Source organism: Giraffa tippelskirchi, chromosome 7 (assembly GCF_054371585.1).
Source record: "Giraffa tippelskirchi isolate mGirTip1 chromosome 7, T2T-mGirTip1v1.2.pri, whole genome shotgun sequence".
NCBI lineage: Eukaryota > Metazoa > Chordata > Mammalia > Artiodactyla > Giraffidae > Giraffa > Giraffa tippelskirchi.
The window spans coordinates 144,048,445-144,069,127 of NC_137281.1; the positions used below are offsets into that span (position 1 = coordinate 144,048,445).

General features: G+C 44.7%; 1 protein-coding gene across 8 annotated transcripts in view; it reads left to right on the forward strand.

Annotated features, from left to right (window-relative positions):
* RGS6 (regulator of G protein signaling 6) overlaps positions 1–20,683 on the forward strand; it is a 588,674-nt gene that overhangs the window by 520,493 nt on the left and 47,498 nt on the right. For all 8 annotated transcript variants that reach the window (XR_014059230.1, XM_081508925.1, XM_081508924.1 and 5 more), the window contains 2 exons: positions 3,448–3,558; positions 15,760–15,885. Coding sequence is in view for 7 of the 8 variants with exons in the window: in XM_081508925.1 (XP_081365051.1) it covers positions 3,448–3,558; positions 15,760–15,885 (237 nt within the window). In the remaining variant the exon portion in view is untranslated. The remainder of the gene's footprint in view (positions 1–3,447; positions 3,559–15,759; positions 15,886–20,683) is intronic.

Below are 20,683 nucleotides of genomic sequence, written 5' to 3' on the forward strand. Positions count from 1 at the left end.
TCAGTAGGTCTGGGTGGGGCCTGAGCTGCATTTCTTACAAGCTCCCAGGTGATGCCTGTGCTGCACTTCATGGACCACGTTTTGAGTAGCAATGAGATGGAGCTGCCAACGAATTTCTTCACATTCTCAGAAGTAAGCTACTTGGCCACGCCTGCTCTTGGCAATTCAGTAGCAGGAATTGTGACTCTGAATCTGCCATTACAGGGAAAGCTGGTGACACTCAAGATAGCAATGCTTACGGGAAAGTTTTATTGTGGATCGATAACCATAAAAAGATTTATACCTGCTGGCCCAATAATTCCACTTATGGATATTAATTCTAAATAAATAACCTAAAATACGAAAAAACTTACCTGAACAATGGTGTTTTACTATAGCCAGAACTATGTATACTAAGAAAAGGAAAAGTCTATGTCTAATATAAAGGAAATGATTACATAAATTATAATAAATTCATTTAAGATACTAATAATATTGTGGACAAATATTTGTCTTCTCCCCAAAAGTAACATGTCAGTAAAGGAATAAAAATAGTATAAACTCACAGGTTCAACAAATGAATGAATGAATGATTTCCACACATTTTTCCAAGATCGCAATTGTGTGGAATTAAGGAGCATGACCACAGGCTTCTGTCTCTGTTTGTAATGTTGTGTTTCTTTTTATTGGGTGGTGAGTTCAAGGGTGGTGCTCTTAGAATTTTTATGCCAGAAATGTTTCAAAATTTAATAAAAAAGAAATTGAATGGGGACAGAATGAAGAACATTACCACCTCCTTGTTAGGGGTGGGAGAATTATAACAAAACCAGTTTGCCCAGAAAAATCTGGCTTTGGCTCTTGAAGGCACCCAGGACCATGGGAGGCAAGAAGGAGGCATGGGGGTAACCCCAGAGGAATAGGTAGTCAGTCTCTGGAGCTTCTGCATCCATGATTCCCAGCCCACAAAGAGACCCTCTCTCCCCACTAATGACAAACACAGGAGGTGGGCACTTTATTCTCTGGAGAAATTGAGTCCCATTAGCTCAGAACTCAGACACATCACATCTCAAAGGGCAAGCTGAAAGCAAGAGAATTACTGAGTGAGTTGCATACGAGCTGTGGGACCCCTGACTCCTCCCATGCCCTGCTCTCAGGAGCCAGATGTAGATGCCCATAGGCAAGAGACTGCTAACTATAACACACAGGCTGAATCCATTCCACTCCACTCCCCGTGTTTACAAATAAAGTTTTATTGGAACACAGTCACACACATTTATTCACGAATTATCTGTGGCTGCTTTTGTGCCATAATAGAAGAGCTAAGTAGTTGCAACAGACACCATCTGGTCTGCCAAGCCTAAAATATTTACTATTTCGGTCTTGCAGAACAAGTTTGCCTACCACTACTTTGGGTTTCTCTGGTGGCTCAGAGGTAAAAAATCTGCCTGCCAGTGCAAGAGAATCAGGTTTGATCCCTGGGTTGTGAAGATGCCTTGGAATAGGAAATGGCAGCCTGCTCCAATACTCTTGCCTGGAAAATTCCATGGACAGAGGAGCCTAGTGGGCTACAGTCCAGGGGGATGCAGAGAGTCAGACACGACTGAGTGACTGAGCACACAATATCCCCAGAAACCTAAGAAGATATTTCATTCATAAAACAAGAACTAGATACTATGATAAACAAGAGTGAACTCTGGAAGTGTAAGAAAGTGATAGTCCATATGGAAAAAATAAAGAAAATTTTAGAAGAACCATTAGACAAGAAGACAAGAGAACAAAAAAATAGAGAAAATTTAGGAATATTGGGTTATCAATTCCAACATTTAACTTAAAAGAATTATAAAAAGAGAAAACCAAGGAGATGAAGGTTGTGAAATTACCAAAGAAATACCATGAGATTTCTGGGAAATATATATATGTATATATATATTTTTTTACCTACTGATTGCCCATTGTGCACAGTGAATAAAAACTACCAGCAAGGGTCATGGGGAAATTTGAAAACACTATAGCAATAAAGAGACGGCTCTAAGCTTCCAGAGAGAAAAGAAACCAACCAAAAGAAAAAATATTAAAATGGATTCAGACTTCTCTAGTACCATACCAAACTGGATATCAAAAGAAATGGAGCAATGCCTTCAAAATTCTGAAAGAAAAATGATTTTTAACTCAGGGTTCTATATCCAGCACTGTGAGTGAAGTATAAAGTAAAAGCATTTTTAGGCCTGCAAAGGCTCAAAATATTTAGCTCGTGTGTATCCTTTCTTAGGAAACTGCTAAAGGATGTGCTTCAGCACAACCAGGGAGTAAAACCAATAGGCAGGCATGGAATCCAGGAAACCAGGGCTCCAACAGAAGTGAAGGAAGGCCCGAGATGATGGTTTTGCATCAAGCCTGTAGAACAAATGGTTCAGACAACAGTAAGAGGACTCAAGACTTTGGGGAGAGGGCCTCCAGGAGACAGAGATAGAACTGATTGATTATCTGATGTGCTTAAAGTGTGGGAAAGTATTGCTAGGTGTTTTTACAGATTTGTTAGAACACTTAAAAAATGTAATACACTACTGAGCCCAGCAGCAAACACTTATTATATTGTTTAATAACATGAACACTGACTCCTGATATAACAAAAGTGTTATATTTGGAAGATCATGGGAGGAAATGGTGGAGGGAGTTGGGGTCTGGTGAGTAGAAAGTTAATCTTTGTTTAAAATTGATAATCAAAAACAGCTATGAAAACATACAATTTAGGAATATCCAGGTAAATGCTAAAAAAAAAAGTAAATGAAAGTAAAGACAGAAAGTAAGTACCTGTGTGAGAAGGGATAGGAGAAAAAACATCGCTATTGCTTTTTGTACAGGAAATTGTTTAGCGCTATTTTATCATTTTAATTACATGAAGTTTAAAAAAATGAAATTTTATTTTAAAAGATTATGACTTTTTAAATTCTAACTATAAAAACTGAGTTACTTTTTGACAAAAATGCTTTGGATAGATTAACTCCTTTTGGTCTACCAGGACTTTAAAGGCTTGAAGTAAAGAAATCCTTCAACTGGGAATGCTGGGCTAGCAGCCTTGAAAAACTGTAGCATCTGCTGTGTGCCCCAGATGGCCTGAGATCTGCAGTCCCCGTGGGAGGGTGATACCCAGGCAGGTTTGGACCAGTGTATCAGTAAAGCCAGCATAACCAGGGAGGGATGCACCAAGATTCAGGGAAAGAGTTAGGTGGGGAAAGATATAAAATGCATGTGTGTACTGTGACTGCAATAAGGCAGAAACAATATGTCCATCATGGGGAGGGAACAAGGACAAATGAAAGCAGTTTGAGTTGTCAGAAGTGGGGGTGGAGGTAATTTTTTTTCCTTTAACATGGAATTATATGAAGACTGATATGATGTTTGTGTTAAACAGAATACCTGTTGTTATAGGAAATCAGTGGTATTCTTTGCTCTGCTTTCCTCCTGCAGCTTAATTGCTTACACGGAACAGTACGTGGAATATGACCCTTTGATCACACCAGCTGAGCCGTCCAATCCCTGGATCAGTGATGATATCACTTTATGGGACATAGAGATGAGGTAAAAAAAAAATGTTTTAATGTTTGGAAGTGGGAGAAGGAGCACAATGCATGAGATCATGAGATTATTATTATACCCTATCTTAATTTGACTCTTTTTATCAATAGAACAGAAACTCCTCATGTAACCACCCAGATGATTTCCTTGCCCATGGCTTCTACCTCTTTATAGCTTTGTATGTGGATCCTTTATGGCTTCCCTCTGACCTCTCTCTGATCCTATGGATGTTACGATAACTGGGACAGTCCCTCACAGTTGCTGGTTCTGACTGCTGGAGGGCAAGAATCTGTGGATCATTTGCTTTTCATACATTAGCAACAACAACAATAGTAGCTAGCATTTACTCTGTCCTTGGCCTCTACTAAGTATCTTCCAATGAGTCACCACAATAGGTAGACATTATTATTCTCAGAATTGAACAGATGGAAAACGGGAGTTAATGGACTTGCTCGAGGTCACACAACAAGAAGGTGGTAGAATTAGGATTAGAACCCAGGCAGAGGGCCGCAGAGCCATGGTCTTCATCTCTCTGCTCTTCTGGAGTAGCAGGCACAATGGTTCCATTCAGAAGTTCCTTATGGACGAGAGAAAAGTGAAAGTGTTGGTTGCTCAGTCTGACTCTTTGTGACCCCATGGACTGTAGCCCACCAGGCTCCTCTGTACATGGAATTCTCCAGGCAAGAATACTGGAGTGGGTTGCCTTTTCCTTCTCCAGGGGATCTTCCTGACCCAGGGATCAAACCTAGGCTCCTGCACTGCAGGAGAATTGTTTACTGTCTGAGCCACCAGGGAAGCCCATACAGATGAGAGAAGCTAGTGTGTTTACTTAATAGCTGAGGAACTAAGGCCCGGGGGTCTTAGACCACATTGGAGATTACAGAAGGAACCCAGTATGCTGTGCCTTTGCACCCTCTGCCCCTTGGCTAGACAATTCTTTATTTTGTTCTTCTTTTCTTTGTATCTCTCTCATTCACTTTCACACTTGTCTTTTTTTTTTTCTGACTTCTTTTCTTAAAATGGAAACCTTGTAATAAGGAATAGAAGTTATAGATGCTCATTATAAAAAGTTCAAACTATTTGTGTGCATGCATGTGTGATCAGTTGCTTCAGTCATGTCTGACTCTTTGCAACCCTGTGGAGTGTAGCCCACCAGGCTCCTCTGTCCATGGGATTCTCTAGGCAAGAATACTGGAGTGGGTTGCCATGTCCTCCTCCAGGGGATCTTCCCAACCTAGGGATTGAACCTGCATCTCATGTCTCCTGCATTAGCAGGTGGGTTCTTTACCACTAAGCACCACCTGGGAAGCCCTTCAAACTGTTTAAACGTATATAAGAAAGAAAACTCTCTCTCGCTCCACCCCGATTTCACTTTCCAGAAAGAGCCTTTGTTGATAGTTTAATGCCATGGTTCCCAAACTGCACCCAAGCACTCTGGGCTGCTGCAGGGAACTCACAGGATTCCTGGGAGACATTCTAAATCGTTAAGGGAAATGCTGATGTCAACAACCCAGGCATTATCAATCTTTTTCATCTTTGCAAATCTGATAGATTAAAATAAACATCTCATTTTACTTATATTTTTTGTTAAAATACTTGAGAATCTATTCTTATGATTACTAGATACTCATTTTCCTTTGGTGGCTTGCCTGTTTTTTTGTGTTCTTTGCCATTTTTCTAGTGATGTGTTTTACCTTGGACATTGGGATAAAAAGCAGTCATGTTTAGTCAGATCACATAGTTAACATTTTTCCCAGCTATTTATGTTTTCTGAATCTAATTTTTCTTCTTGTTTCTTTTTCTCTTCCTTGAGTTTTACTTTATTAGTCAAGTTTTGTGTTAGCTTTGTTACCCTAGTTCTGGTCTAGTCGTGTGTGTGTGTATGTTAAGTCACGTCAGTTGTGTCCGACTCTTTGCAACCCTATGAACTGTAGCCTGCCAGGCTCCTCTGTCCATGGAATTTCCTAGGCAAGAATACTGGCGTGGGTTGCCATTTCCTCCTCCAGTGGATCTTCCTGACCCAGAGACTGAACCTGTGTCTCTTATGTCTCCTGCATTAGTTAGGCAGGTTCTTTACCAGTAGCACCACCTGGGAAGCCCCATGTAAGAAAGGTAACTTCTTTTTAATTATTTCTGACATGCCCTTGGTAGTCCCTTTGATCTGATTGAAGAACTTAAATCTTTCTTTAACTTGCTTCTCGTCTCTCTCTCTCTCCCTTTCCTTTATTGCAACTCTTTTCTCCATTCTACCCTCTCTTTTCAGGAAATCCTTTTGTAGGAACTCTGGTCGTCTGGGGTGTAGTAGCACTATCTCTTATCTTTTCTCTATTAAAAATTCCATCTCTTAGTCTTTTTATTCTATATTCAAGGATAGAATCTCTTGAGTTACTCTTCAGACTCAGCAGTCTCAATGGTATCCATTCTGTGATTTTATACTTTAACGAGTTTTCTTTTCCTACTGAGTGCTGGGAGGGGTAGCTGACACTTGTGCTTTTAATTTCCAAGAATTTCTAATATTCTTGGATGGCTTTTTCTTCACAGCCTGCTCTGTTCTAGTGATGTTTATCCTCTTGAATTGCCCTGAGGATGGAATTCAGATTTTTTTCATATCTCCCCTCTATTTCTGCCACTTAGTTGATTTCACGGGGCATCATTGATCAGAGAATCATTGTTTCTGTTCATTGTTTCATTATTCCAATCACTGTTCAGAGCAGATCAGTCCTTTCAGACAGTTTGGGGTACTACTGGTTTTCATAAGTGAAGGTCTTGGCTTTCAACTTTCACTATATATTAGAACCACTTGGAGAGCTTATTTTAAAAAATAACAGTGCCTAGTCCCCTCTCCAGGTCAGTTAAGAAATAATTTGTGGCAGTAGTGCACTGTTGGTTTGTTTTTTTAATTTTATGCTAATATACAGCCCTGATCTGGAAGGACTATACCAGCAGCTGATGAGGGTTCCCTCAGGAATTGTTTGGATGCTCATTAAAATACAGATGGCCCAGTGTGCTTTGGGGTACCTATATTTTTAGCAAATGTTCTAAGCAATTCTGAGGCACAGCACAGGTTGAGAAGTCCTGGTGTGGCTCCTGATTTCCCCCTACTTGGGGCAGGCTCTCCTCTGAGCAAGTCACCTGGCTGTATGGCCTCATCTGCGTGTATTAATGGGAGGAGGGCCTGGGTAAATCTGTGGGGTTCCTCTCTGGGTCCTAGACATGTGGGCCAAGAACAGACCAAAAGTCAGGGTACTCCCTTGAAGTAGAGTGGTTGGCTGTGGGATTCAAGGGTGGTTCAAGCCCACCCTTTCCTTAGCCTGATGTTCCTGCAGCCAGCTGTGCCACTCTGTTTCAGGCCCTGAGGGGGTTTAAGTTATTCAGTTTCCTTTCCACGGTGCACCCCAAGAAGGCTACTCTTCTCCCATCTGCTGAGGGATCTTAGGGGAACACAAAGAGATCTGCAGAAGCCAGTGAGCAGCAGGAGGAAACCTCAGCATCTTGAGAAGTCTCCCTGCCTTGCTGAGATGTTTTCTCATCCATATCAGCTCTACCACCCCTGGGTTATACAGGCACCACCCTCTGGCTTTACTTCCCATGTGAGAAGCTGGCCGGAAAACGTCCCCCTTTTATTTGGAGACCCTCTTGGCCCAGGGAACCCGTGTCTCATATTTCTGAGTTTCTCCCCGATGTTTCCCCCGTTCGATACCTACCAATTGCCTCTACGTCCAGTCTTGCTGCTCAGGGCTTGGGATTTTCCCAGGCTTCTGCTGGCGACACCCAGTCACCTTATTCCCAGATGGCCCTACTGGAAGCCTAGGTGGCCCACGATCAGTTTTGTCACCCATCCACCTGCTTCACAAGTTCCCAAGGTTCCTCCACACTTATCCTCTGATAGTAGGAAATTTCTTTGCCTCTTACACGCTATGTTTTGTTTCATTTTTAATATTTCGCTGAACTCCAGATTCTTGCCTGTCCCCTCCTCCCGGACCACTCTCACCGACCCTCACGTGGCTGGCTTCCCTTCTCGTTCAAGCCTCACTCAGCATTGATGTCTCTTCCTCGGAAAGGTCTTCAGCGACCACTCACTCCATAGTGGCCACTCCACATCCATCCAGTCTTTCTAGATCACATCCTCCCCCTGGATCGCTTTCTAAATAAGGCTTACAGTTATTTCAGCGCCTAGACCTGTGTCTGGCATGTAGTAGGTACTCAGGAAGTATAGGTTGGATGGAGGGTGAATGGAGAAGTGACCATTTTGTTGGCAATTCTGTTGGCATTTGGGAAAGGAGGAGAGGTTAAGTACATGAGTTTAATTCACCTTGAGGATGTTGGGATTTCCTCCTTCTTTCTTGAAAGTCAGCAAAAAAAAAAAAAAAGAAAGGCAAAAAGCATGATAGTTTGGGAAGATGGTGGCCACCTGGCCTGTTGGTTTTTCCCAACGTATCAGCACTTTGTCTCCAAGGGACTCACTGCCCCCATAACTAGGTTCTGGCTCTGTTTTTACAGCTCAGGCTTCTACTGTAATCATAAACATCTGACCTAACACCTACAGTGTTCTGTTCATCTTCAACCAAGTTACTCAGATACAAGTGAGAATGAAGAGAAGCTATGAGGCCTTCTTTCTTCTCCCAGCAAGACATTCCCACCCAGTCAGACTCTGGCAGTGATTGGGAACCTGCCTCTGGTGATACAGAGTCAGGAATCAGTGCCAACATTGCTTGTTCAGTCTAGAGATCAAACAGCCTTTGTGCATGAAACAAAGGCTGAACGTGACCAGTAAAATAATCAAAGGTCATCTTTTTCTCAGTTTCAGTTTAATTTAGTTTAATTAATAAATAGTATTGAGAACCTACTATGTGCCCTCTTCTAAGTAAGGAAGTCTCTCAAGATACCCATGTAGTGAGGTGAATAACATGCTATCTTACCTCCCGGCTCCAGGATTCCTCCTCGTTGGCAAAGGACATTAATGTCACTTGGTGCACAGGGTCAGGCCCTAAGGGCAGGAGTGTTGGCAGAGACTCAACAACAAGTGGAGAGGTTGTGCCCCATAAGAAAATGAGATGAATGTACTTTTTGTCCCCAAGAGGGGAGACCTCAGGGCAGTGAAAAGTGAGGGTGAAGAGAGGAGCAGAGAGACAAGAGAGAGAAAGCTTCCGTTCAGAGCCGTGAAAACCCCTAGTGCTGAGGCGTCCGAGGACTTTTCAAAGTGGGAATACTGAATATGTGACTTCTAAATTGCCTGCTGCTGGATAGTGCAATATGTACCCGCTTCTCAAGACCCTCCAATTTCAGTAAAGGATTCTACCCTCTCAAACACTTCATGTGAAGTTGGGTTTTGGTGAAGATGGGTGAAGTTGTGTGGAAGAATCAAGGCAGCATGGGAGACAGTAGGGGTCGCTTGGCACTTCATGTTCATCTAAGGTGGGCATGTGGGCATTTACTCCTGGGCGTGAGTAAATGGGTACAGACTCTTTACAATGCCCAGGGCAGAGGGCATCACAGATAATGTCTGGATTCGACAGAGATGAACATACTGTCTCAGCCATGTAGGGTTTATAGACAAACCAGCCAAGGACAACAGTGGGGATTAATAGAATAACTGGCAGGATGATGCAGGATATAGCATAGACAGTAAGAAATTGTGCTTTAATCCCTCTCTCCTTCTCAGACAAACTATTAGATCTAGAAATCCAAGAATGAGAAAGGGAATGTTCAGAGGGCAATACAGGACTGCCTTTTTAAAGGATATACATACAGTCTATTCAGTGAAAATTCTGAGAAGTCAAATTTAGATAAAGAAAATAGTGATTGCCAGGGCTCATCACTGAGGAAGAATCAGCCCCAAATTGCCAGATCTCAGTTGGAGAGAGCGCTGTCATCTGAGGGCTTCCCTGATAGCTCAGTTGGTAAAGAATCCACCTGCAATGCAGAAGACCTGGGTTTGATCCCTGAGTTGGGAAGATCCCCTGGAGAAGGGAAAGGCTACCCACACCAGTATTCTGGCCTAGAAAATTGCATGGACTGTATAGTCCGTGGAGTCGCAAGAGTCGGACACAATTGAGTAACTTTCACTTCACTTCACTTCACTGTCATCTGAATACCACCAGGAAAGTGTCCCGGGAAGATGCCATCAGCCAGATAGTGACTCTAACAAGAACTTGGCATTGCCTGCAGGATTGGGGTTCATGATTTGCCCTCACCACATGGTATAGGTTTGACTTTCTCTCTTTGCTGGGCAACAGGCACATGAGCAAAGAGCTACAAGGAACCCGGCTCATCCTACTTGGTCAAAGGCATCCACTCCCAACCAGCCTGATCTGCTGCGAGGCAGAGACCATCCCTGAGCTGCTCAGCAGTTTGACAGAACTGTACATCCATGATATTAGTCAGTCTCCCTCCCTATGGTAGTCAGTCTCCATATATGGCCTCATCAGTGCTTTCTTCATGGTATGCAGGGACTGCTTCCTCCATGGAAAGGGGACACCTCCCTCCCTGGCCTTGATGCTTTATTTAACCAACAGAGTATGGCAGGAGTAACGTTCTGAGAACAGGTCATAAAACAGCTCTTGATCATTTGAGACATTTACTCCTAAGACATTCTTTTTAAAACCTTTTGGCTATGAGAAACCCAAGCAATCAAGGAGATCTTGGAGGTTGACAGCCTTGGCTGAGCTTCTGGCCAAAACCAGCATCATCTGCCATGTGATGAGCCATCTTGGATGTCCAACCCAGCCCACCCTTCAGATGACACCACCCCCAGCTGCCATCCATCTACAATTCTTGAGAAACCCCAAGTGAGAACCTTCCAGCTGAGCCCAGTCAACCCATGGGATGTTGAGAGAGAAGAATAAATTGTTGTTTTAAGCCACTGAGTTTGAAGATGGTTTGTTACACAGTAACAAACAACAGGACCACTCCTTGCTGAAGTATTAGGACCCTCAGGTTTTCTTGGAGCATTGAGTAATATTGTGATTGTTCCTTCAATAGCCTTGGTCTTGAGATGGACTCATTGGTTATTTACTCTTTAAGGAACAATCCCTCATTTCATAATTTTTCCAGTAACTCAAAACCTTTTGAAGCTAGCTGGATGTTTTTATAGATAGATGCTTATGCTGAATCTGGCTTTATTGTTCTTGATTTGGGAGAACAGCTGGAATGAAAGACAGACTCCCTGGGAGAGCCACCTGTCTTGGCTGTGTTAATTTGGGCTGCTCAGTGGGAGGCAGGAATTTGGTGAGAAGCAATGGGCATGGAAGAGAAATTAGAGTTGGAAAAAGGCATCCAGCTAGCTATTAGAAATATAAGAATACATCAATGTCAGTATAAGGACACATCATCCACATTACTGTACACATTTTCTCACAGATTTCCCTTTAGCGTTAAACATTTGCTGTGTGAAAAGCACTGTGGTAAATACAAAGATGTGGTCTCTGCCCTCAGAGAGCTCACAAGATAACTGCAAAGACAATGACATAAACCCTTTAAAAGTTAAGTGATGGTACAAAACCATAATTAGAGATATGTCATGAGAAAGCCTTTCTATACAATGGATGAAAATAGAGGGGCTGTGAGTTCCATGGATTATCTGAGTGAGACCAAGGGAAAGTTATTGTACTAGTCACTTGGAGATGAACGTCCAGAGATAAATTTGCAGAATTATTTTATAACCACCGAGACCATTTCATGGCAGCAACATGTTCACATTCTGATCTTGAACCTTCAAAGGGATGATGCTTGGAAATAACCAAGAGGTGCAAGAAAGACATATATTGAAAAGTTGTATCCAAGAAGCTTTTAATAGAATAGATCCCAATGATCAGATTATTAGAAGAAAAAGAGCAGATGTAGGGTGTCTACAGACACAGACACAGACACAGAAATAGGATTGTGAATAACGAATAATTGAAGGAACCCAGATGTACTACGTTGAATAGTGTCACCTACAAATTCAAGTCCTTCCCAGAATCTCAGAATGTGACTTTATTTGGAAATAGGACTATTAAAGATGCAATTAGTTAAGATGAGGTCATCCTGGGATTGAGTAAGCTCTTAATCCAATATGTTGCTGCTGTTGTTTAGTTGCTAAGAGTTGTGTCCAACTCTTTTTCAACCCCATGGACTATAGATCTGTCCATGGGATTCCCCAGGCAAGAATATTGGAGTGAGTTGCCATTTTCTTCTACAGGGGATCTTCCTGACCCAGGGATTGAACCCGCATTGACTGCATTGGCAGGCGGATTCTTTACCACTGAGCCACCAGGGAAGTCCAATCCAATATGACTGATGTCTTTATAAGGAGAGAAAACAGAAACACTGGCACATACAGAGTAAATGCCATGTGAAAAACCAGATACAGAGGCAGAATACCATGTGATGACAGAGGCAGGGATTGGAGTCCTGCATGAGCAGGCCATGGATGCCAAGGATTTCTGGCAGCATCAGAAGCTAAGAGGAAGGCATGGAACAGGTTTTCCTCTAGAGCCTTCAGAGAGTGTGGCCCAGTTAACACCTTGATTTCAGATTTCTACCCTCCAGAACTGTGAGAGAATAAATTTCTATTTTAAACTGTCCAGATCTATAGTCCATGGGGTTGAAAAAGAGTTGGACACAACTCTTAGCAACTAAACAACAGCAGCAACATACTGGATTAAGAGCTAACTCAATCCCAGGATGACCTCTTCTTAACTAATTGCATCTTTAATGGTCCTATTTCCAAATAAAGTATGTTGGCCAACTAGGAAACCACCACACCAGGGTAGCCTGTCTCCCCAGAACTCCTTGTTTCTGCTGAAGGCTGAGCTTGCAGCTTTCTGTATGTTCAAACATCTGTCCTAGGCCTCCGATTCTGCATCCAGCGACACCCCTGGCTCTCTGGCTTACCCCTCAAAAGGCCCTTATCCTCCACCACCCTTCCCCCTGCCACCACCAAGGAACCTGGTGGGATGAATACGGACTCACTGCTTGCAAACCAGAAAGTGGTGATGCTGGTGGTGGACGTGTGTCCATAACGCAGTCACTACAGAGACTGAGCAACTTTCCACACCTGGCTGTCTGGACACAGCCACTGATTGGGGTACAGCTGTCATCAACACCATCCTCAAAGAGCCCTGCAACCTTGGTGGCCATCCCAGGTCACACCATGACCCTGGCAGAAGCAGATGTGTTCCTGCAGCTCAGTGGGGCTTCCATTTGCTGCTCACTTCAACCCAGGGTGGGGATAGTAACAGCGCTTTTTGTCCTCTGGAAAGCAGTTGAGTTTGATTCTGTGGCTTGAGTTTGAGAGAATCTAGGTTCTGTCTTCTTGGCTCATTACAGAAAGCCCAGCCTGGAACTTTGGGGAAAAAAATCTTTCTTGGCATTCCTCATTGTTGGTGGCTCAAATGGTAAAGAATCTGCCTGCAATGTGGGAGACCTGGGTTTGATCCCTGGGTTGGGAAGATCCCCTAGAGGAGGACATGGTAACACACTCCAGTATTCTTGCCTGAGAGATTCCATGGAAGACATCATAAAAAAGTTTGTCTATTTTTAAAAAGAAGGGAAATATGTGGATGTGGTCGCTGTACACTGTGCTACAGTGCAGGGCTCACAGCTTCGTGCTTGAAGATAAAATGCACCTTCTTTACATCATTTGCTGAGGCTACAGTGTAGTGGTTCTGAACCCGGTGGGCAAGAGCCTTTTAATGTGGCTAGCATTCATTTCACACCAACACACTTTCTGTTTCCACCTTCCATCATTGGCAACAGAGCTGCATGGGGAGAATATGTTTGGACTTGGGGAGTGAAGAGACGGCTACTGTTGAGCTCCTGAAAATGAATGGAATATTTCCTCCACCAGGTTTTAAGGTTTTCTCGTGTCAAGCCAAGTGACAATGAAGCTGTTCTGTGCTGTGCTTAGTCGCTCAGTTGTGCCCGATTCTTTGCAACCCCATGGACTATAGCCCGCCGGGTTCCTCTGTCCATGAGGATTCTCCAGGCAAGAATACTGGAGTGGGTTGCCATGCCCTCCATGACAATGAAGCTACATACTTCATTATTTGGCTCTCCAGAGATATACCTTCACCACCTTAGAATTTAACATTATGCTTTTGACTTTTGTTGAAAGTATTTAGTTCACAGACACATGCTGTTATCTCCCACTCAAGTGGTGGATGAGCAGTGGAATCTTAGCCCCACCTCAGACACATAGAATTGGAATTCCCAGTTTAACAAGATCTCTGAGTGATTTAAGTGCACATTAAACTCTGAGAATGATGCATGTTATTGGAAAACCCAAACAAACTTTTTGGCAATCCAATAGCTATATGTAAAAGTTTCCTGCACTTTTTGCTTTTTGTTTTTGTTTTTTAAATAAAGGTATCAGAGGTATCATTCATTGTGTTTCAATGCTTCTTATGTAAAGATTTATAATTCAATACTAGAGCAAAAGTTGTCTTTACTGACAAACTTATATGTTACCTCTTTCAAATGTTGAGAGTGGTGTAATCCATTCAAATCTTTTTGTCTTGGCTCCAAGGAAGCTCTAAAAAAATTTTTTTTGTTCACTGGCAGTTGTTCCCCTAGCCTAGGCTTTCTGGTATAATAACCATCCCCTACTAAGACTTATCATCACTTGTTTTTATTACTATTCTTTCCTATATTTGGGCTTCCCTGGTGACTCAGTGGTAAAGAATCCACCTGCCAATACAGGAGACATGGGTTCGATCTCTGGGTTCAGAGATCTCTGGATTCAGACACGGGTTCAGGTCCCCTGAAGGAGGAAATGACAACCCACTCCAGTAGCCTTGCCTGAGAAATCCCATGGACAGTGGACCTGGTGGGCTATAGTCCATGGGGTCACAAAAGAGTTGGACATGATGTAGTGACTAAATAACAGCAACCAAGAGTTACCATCACTTGTTCTTATTATTATACTTGTCTATGTTTAAGAGTTTGGGGATTTTGTTATTGTTGCTTTGGTTTTGTAATTGTATTCTTATTATTTTGGACCTAAATTGTAATTGTTCTCTTATCCTTTTTGGACCTAAATTAAACATCAATAAATCAATGGATATCAAAAAAAAAAGGGGGGGAAATAAATATTGCTAAATAAATGCTTCTCAGAGTTTAATGTGCACTTAAATCACCCAGGGATCTTGCTAAGCTGTGGATTCCAATTCCACGGGTCTGAGGTGGGGCCTGAGATTCCACTGCTGGTCCATAGATCACCACTTGAGTGAGAGATAGCAGCATGTGGCTCATGAACTAGAAACCTATTGCTGCTTGAAGAAGTCAGAGGAATAAATACAGCAAAGGAACTGTAAATGGAAAGACAGAAGCTGAAGGAAATATTTTCATCTTCCAACACCAAATGAATAAGACCAACTCTCTGTCCCCACTCCCTACACTTTGGTTTGGGGAGAGTCCCATGGATGTGAGGCAGCACAGCAGAGCTGAGAGCTGTGTTCTGGAAGCACACTGTCTGGACTTGAGCCTCAACTCCATCCCTTCCTAGTGCGTCTTTGGGTAAATTGTCACCAGGCTTCAGTTTCCCTATCTGCAAAATGGGGACAGCATTAGTACATTTTTCAGACTAATTTCAAGGACTCAGTGAGTTAACAGGTGCGAAGGCTGGGAACAATGCTTAGACCATCATAGACACTGTGCAGGTGGTGGTTAAATCAATGAATGGATGCAACATTCTGCTTCTAGGCACCTGTATTGGGTTTATCCTGGATGAGTTGACGTATTTCTGATCAGTTGAACATCACTTGGTTCTAAATTGGACTCTGTTTTTCCCCTGGGAATTGAGGAAGGGGCAGGAGGTGGGGGCAGTATCTTTGATGAAAGATCAGATTCACAAATCATCCTCAGTTTTTAAGTGAAAAAAAATAACAGGATGGAGTCAAGAGTTGGACCTATGACTGACCAAAATGGCCCAGGGAAGCCAAATCAGTGGAGCTGTTATATGTCCTGTAAGCAGCACTTGGCCAGCATCCCCTAAATGTGGCCCCTTTCAACCACCTTCTTTAAAGAAACTTTTACCCTTGGCTGATGTTAGTGTACAAAAGTCTGCATTCGGGATTTGTGCAGATTTGATGGAATCTGTCACTTAAATGAGACATTTTCCTTTGGCCTGTGACAGCTAAATAAATTTGAGTTGTTGAAGAAACTGTGACACAGGTTTCTGCCTGGTATTGATCACCTTTTAAACCTTTATTCCCTCTCCCAAAGCAAAGAGCCCAGCCAGCAGCGAGTGAAGAGATGGGGCTTCTCTTTCGATGAGATCTTGAAGGACCAGGTGGGGCGGGACCAGTTTCTACGATTCCTGGAGTCGGAATTCAGTTCAGAAAACCTCAGGTACATCTCTCCAAGGTTTGAGTTGTGTGCAGAGAGTATATGAAGAAATTTGCATCATCAGTTTCTCTCTTCACCTCCCTTTCTCAGTCAAACGTTACAGCTCAAATTCCAATTCCAATTAATGTGTTCAAGGTTGACATGGAGGACAAACTTTATGTTCAAGCTTTATTATGACTGGATGAGCACCCACCAACACCAGAATTTTTGGTTCTTTAAATCCAGATGACACGTGTTCAAGCTATTGGAAACGTGTCTTCAATAATAAGTCAACGGTCGAATGGATTTAATGACACCATCCTTTCACTAAAGCCATAAAACCATGGAACTCCATGGCAGAAAGGGAGCTCAGAGACCTTCCCCTTTAAAACTTTCCAGTCTCTGGGGTCCTCAATACTTGACAGGCTAACCAGAAGAAAGAGGGGTCAGTGGGTTCACTTCAGAATTTCAAAAAGTCACAGTAAATACTGTTCAAGAACTGGAGACATAATTGTAAAAGCTAATTAAAATATACTTTTCCTTTTGGGGGGAATTCTAGCAACTCCATGTAGTGGTTACTCTGGTCACTTGACACCAGTGAAAACATTGATTGTTCCATTGGTCTATGAGTAATCAAATGGGGGATATGTACTAATGTGTTGATAGTTACTGTTTAGTAGAAAAAAAAACTTTCAAAACATGGGGTTCATTGTAAGAGAAAGGAAAAGGAGCTTGTAAAAAGGGGTAGGGATCATGGTCATGCAAAACTGAGTAACCTGGGATTTATTCAGGCTTTCATTGTATTAGATGTAGAAATAAAGACATACAGAAGATGTGACTTATCTGAGACCCTGACTCATCTCAGCCAAGTGATGGCTGCTCAGTGGGTGAGATGGAAATCTCAGTGTTTTCCTGGCACCAGCCTCTCTTTTATATACAAGGTTAATTCCCATCTTCCAATGGCATTTTTCCAAAGAGTGACTTTATTAATTTTTTTTCACTTTAAAAAGACCATATGCTGTGGACAAAAGACTGTGTCCTCTAGTGTTGATGTGCAAAATCCATGTTATATATTTGGAGTTGGAGACTATATCAGTCCCATACATCAATCAAATGATATTTATCACACACCTATGCTGTCTCCAGCCCCCAAGAATCTGCTGAGGGGATGTAAGAAAGACAAGATGCATGATCTTTGCCTGCAGCAATGTTGTCAGTCCTTGAGGAAAACACACAAGAAATCCTTAAATCATTAAATGAATATCAATGAGTGTAAACTCTGAGAACCATTTTGGTAATGTTTTCAAAACATCCTATCAGAGTAGGCACATCATAAACTGGGCTTTGAAGAGTGTACAAGATACTGACGTAGAAAAGAAAGAGGGAGGGGGGCTGCTCTCAGCTGGAAGACCCTGAGAGCGGACCTGTGGTGGGGGGACCCTCCCATACCTCGCAGTCCTGGGAGGAGGGGTAGATGCTGATTAACTGAAATAGCGAGGCCGTTCCAGGCAGCCGCGTACCTATTGTAAACCAGATAAGGTTGAATATCTGATTTCGGGTTATGACACAGAAGAGCTCGTTTCTTGTGCTGAGGCATTATTCTACTCTTTGCTTCAATTCCTAATTGAGTATTTGTAATAGAAGGCTTGACTCTAGACCTCTTTATCAGGATGGTGCTCAGACCAGCCTCCTAGGCTGTTGCCTACAGGTGTCCTGGGTGGGAAACCACCCCCTCTGTGGCCAGCATGCTGTGCCCAGGCAGACTCTGTACGACTAGTTCAGCCTCAAACCCTGCCTTCAGCTTGGTCCCCATGAGCCAGCCTTGGGGGTTCTCCCCATGTTCCCTGCTCATCCCTGTCTACTGGGTCCCCGAGATGGAGTGGTGTGTGGTTTGTGGTTTAGTCATGAAGTCATGTCCGACTCTGGGCAACCCCATGGATTGTAGCCAGGCTCCTCTGCCCATGGGATTCTCTAGGCAAGAATACTGGAGTGGGTTGCCATTTCCTTCTCCAGGGGATCTTCCCCACCCAGGGGTTGAACCTGGGTCTCCTGTATTGCAGGCAGATTCTTGACCAACTGAGCTACTCTGAAAGCCCATGGAGCAGTATAGAGGCTCCCTTAACCTGGCTGTTCCCCAGCCACCTGCACCATTGTGGAGATTTGGAAGGATGACCACAGCATCCTGGTCCTTGTGAGGGGCACTGGGGCGGGAACAGCGACTGGCTCAACACTGCCTGTCCCAGTCTGAGAGCAGCCAGGGCCATGAAATCTGCACACATTTCAGGCCGGGAGCGCACGGAGGAGAGTGTCAATGGCAGGTGTCAGCGCCTCCTCCTGCCTTACCGCCTGTACTCTGCCAGCGCCTCGCTCCAGGAGGGCTGCAGTCAGTCCTGGGTGAGAGAATGCATTGTGAGCGGGTGTGAGTGCGCAGTAACTAATCTCCTCCCCCAGCGTGAATGCATAAATCCAGACTTAAAGAGGGTCCCTTCTGATCCGTGACAGGGAAGTGGATAAAGTAAATAGAACAGCCTGAGATAAAACGGATAGCCCAAGAGCTTCTAAAATCCTCTCTGCAAGCCCAAATTCTACTTTTATGATATTCAGCATAATTGGATGTATGGGGGAAGCTTTGGTTTTAAATCACACAACTTTAGGACTCTTGGGTCACCCAGAACCAGATCCTTTCCTCCCCCTCCATTTGCAGTCATTCCTGTGGCCACAGATATCAGCTTGGCATCCGCTGTGACCCAGGTCTTGAGGGCACAGAGTTGAATGCATCTCATCCCTCATCCCTCACCCAGGGCATCCTCAAGGGGCCCTGTGGCCGCACCTTCTCTGTGGTCCCTGTGAAGGGTGGACACCAGGGCCATGCCATGTGGCACAGCTCAAGGACACTGCCCATCTGTGGTGCTGGCCACGCCAGGATGGTCCTTCCTCCCCCTGGACTGGTCAAGCCCAGGAGCAGGGGAGGGAAAGAGAGAGGAGAGAGATTGACCGGGACCCAGCTGGATACACTGCGAAGGCCTCTCCACATCTGTCTCCCCGAGCTCCTTTGCATCTCTCCAGTGAAAGGGGTACATAGAGCGTGACATTTTTGCATGACACCTAGAAAAATCTTGCCAGCTAACCAGCCAAGTGGTTCAATCTCTGCCAGCGCTTCAGAATACAGAGCAGAGGAGCCCCAAAGAGACATAGGTGTTGCTCTCACCACAACAAAAGTTCACCCTGGATCCTTTAAGAAAAGAGGTCTGTGATCATACAAGTTGACATCTGTTTTCATCATTTTTTGGGGGGGGTGAGCCTGTGAGATGAGGGAGGGGCAACACCTTCAAGCACTGGAGGCCACGTAGCCAGGGCATTTGCAGCAGGGCTCATGGTTGTAGGCTGTTTGCAGCACCCTGGGCTGAGCCCCGGGCTCCATTTGGATAGGGTGGGCACCCCCCACGGGAGACAGCTGTTTGCTCAGAGCCTCTAGAATGCATGCAAGGTGGGGCCTCCTGGTTCTGAAGCAGAGGGTCCCAGGGAGTGGTCTTGCTTGGTCCCTCTCTTTTCTCTGTGTGTTTTCCTAGAAGGGTGACAGGAACCCCATGCCCCTTGCCACCTCTCCCCACTCTCTTGCACAACAAATTTTTTTTTTTTTGGTTGTGTCGAGAGGCACACAGGATCTTAGTTCATGCAGGATCTTAGTTCCTGGACCAGGGATCAAACCCACGCCCCCTGCCATGGAAGCGCAACCACCGGGCCACCAGGGAAGTCCTACCACCTGCACAAGTCTTCATCCTCCCTGACTTGACCACCACTGCCGCTCAGCAGGGCACGAGTTAAAAATCAAAACCTGCAGCCAAGAGCGTCCCCCGTACATTTTTTATGAGCTGTAACGTCTCCTGAGAGAACGTGGTTGTTCTTCTAACATGCAGATTGATTATCCTGGTTCCACACAGTGTCAGCTGAAGGGAGAAGCAATTAAAGAGAGCGCAGGAGTGTTAGCAGTTTGTCCTGCAGCGCTCCAGCCTCCCAGTTGTCCCGGGTCCTAGGAAGGCCCCGGGAGGTGGGCCAGGCCCGGTGGGCTTCCCCGAGAACCAAACACATGGTTCATGGGGACAGAGGTGCTCACATGGCACTCAGACAACCTGTGGCATTTCGGCCACTGCCCTGCGAATGTCGCTGAGCTCGGGTGGTGCTGCTGGTGGTGAGATTCCAGCCCAAGTAGAGAGAGACTAAGTGACAACGGTTGTTCCTGAGTCTCTGTTGACCAGCAGAGGGCACAGAAACCCTTCCTTCTGTGTGGAGTTGGCTTTTCCCGGGAACAAACAAAAAGCTGGGTCTTTCTAACACATGACAGTCCCAGTTGATGAGGAGATAGGTGAGCAAGGAACCAGGGCCTGGCCAGACCTCCTGGAAGGACGGAGCGCCACCAGCTGCTTCAAGGTTCCCCTTGTTGCAGCCAGCCTTGAGGAGGAGACCCCATTCCATGTCAGCACCCCGGCGCCGCGGGAGGCAGAAGGCCACCTGGGGCAGCCCTGGACAGCCCTCAAGTCCCATCCACAGCTGCTCGGTCCAGGGGCGGGGGGTCTGCCCCCAGGTTGCCTCCCCGAGAAGGCCAGTTGCCCCCCCACCGGCATTCCTAAGCCAATGACATGGATTGGATGTCGGCCTTGGGCTGCCTCTCCAGACTCTGCCGACTCCAGCAAAGCAGGACAGGTGGTCTCCCTGGTACCCGTGCATCCTCCTGGCCTGCCAGTCCTGACAGCCCTTCTGCCGCCAGAAGCCATGGAGGCTTATGCAGCGTGGGCAGATCCAGGGCCACTGACTGTCTCTCCTC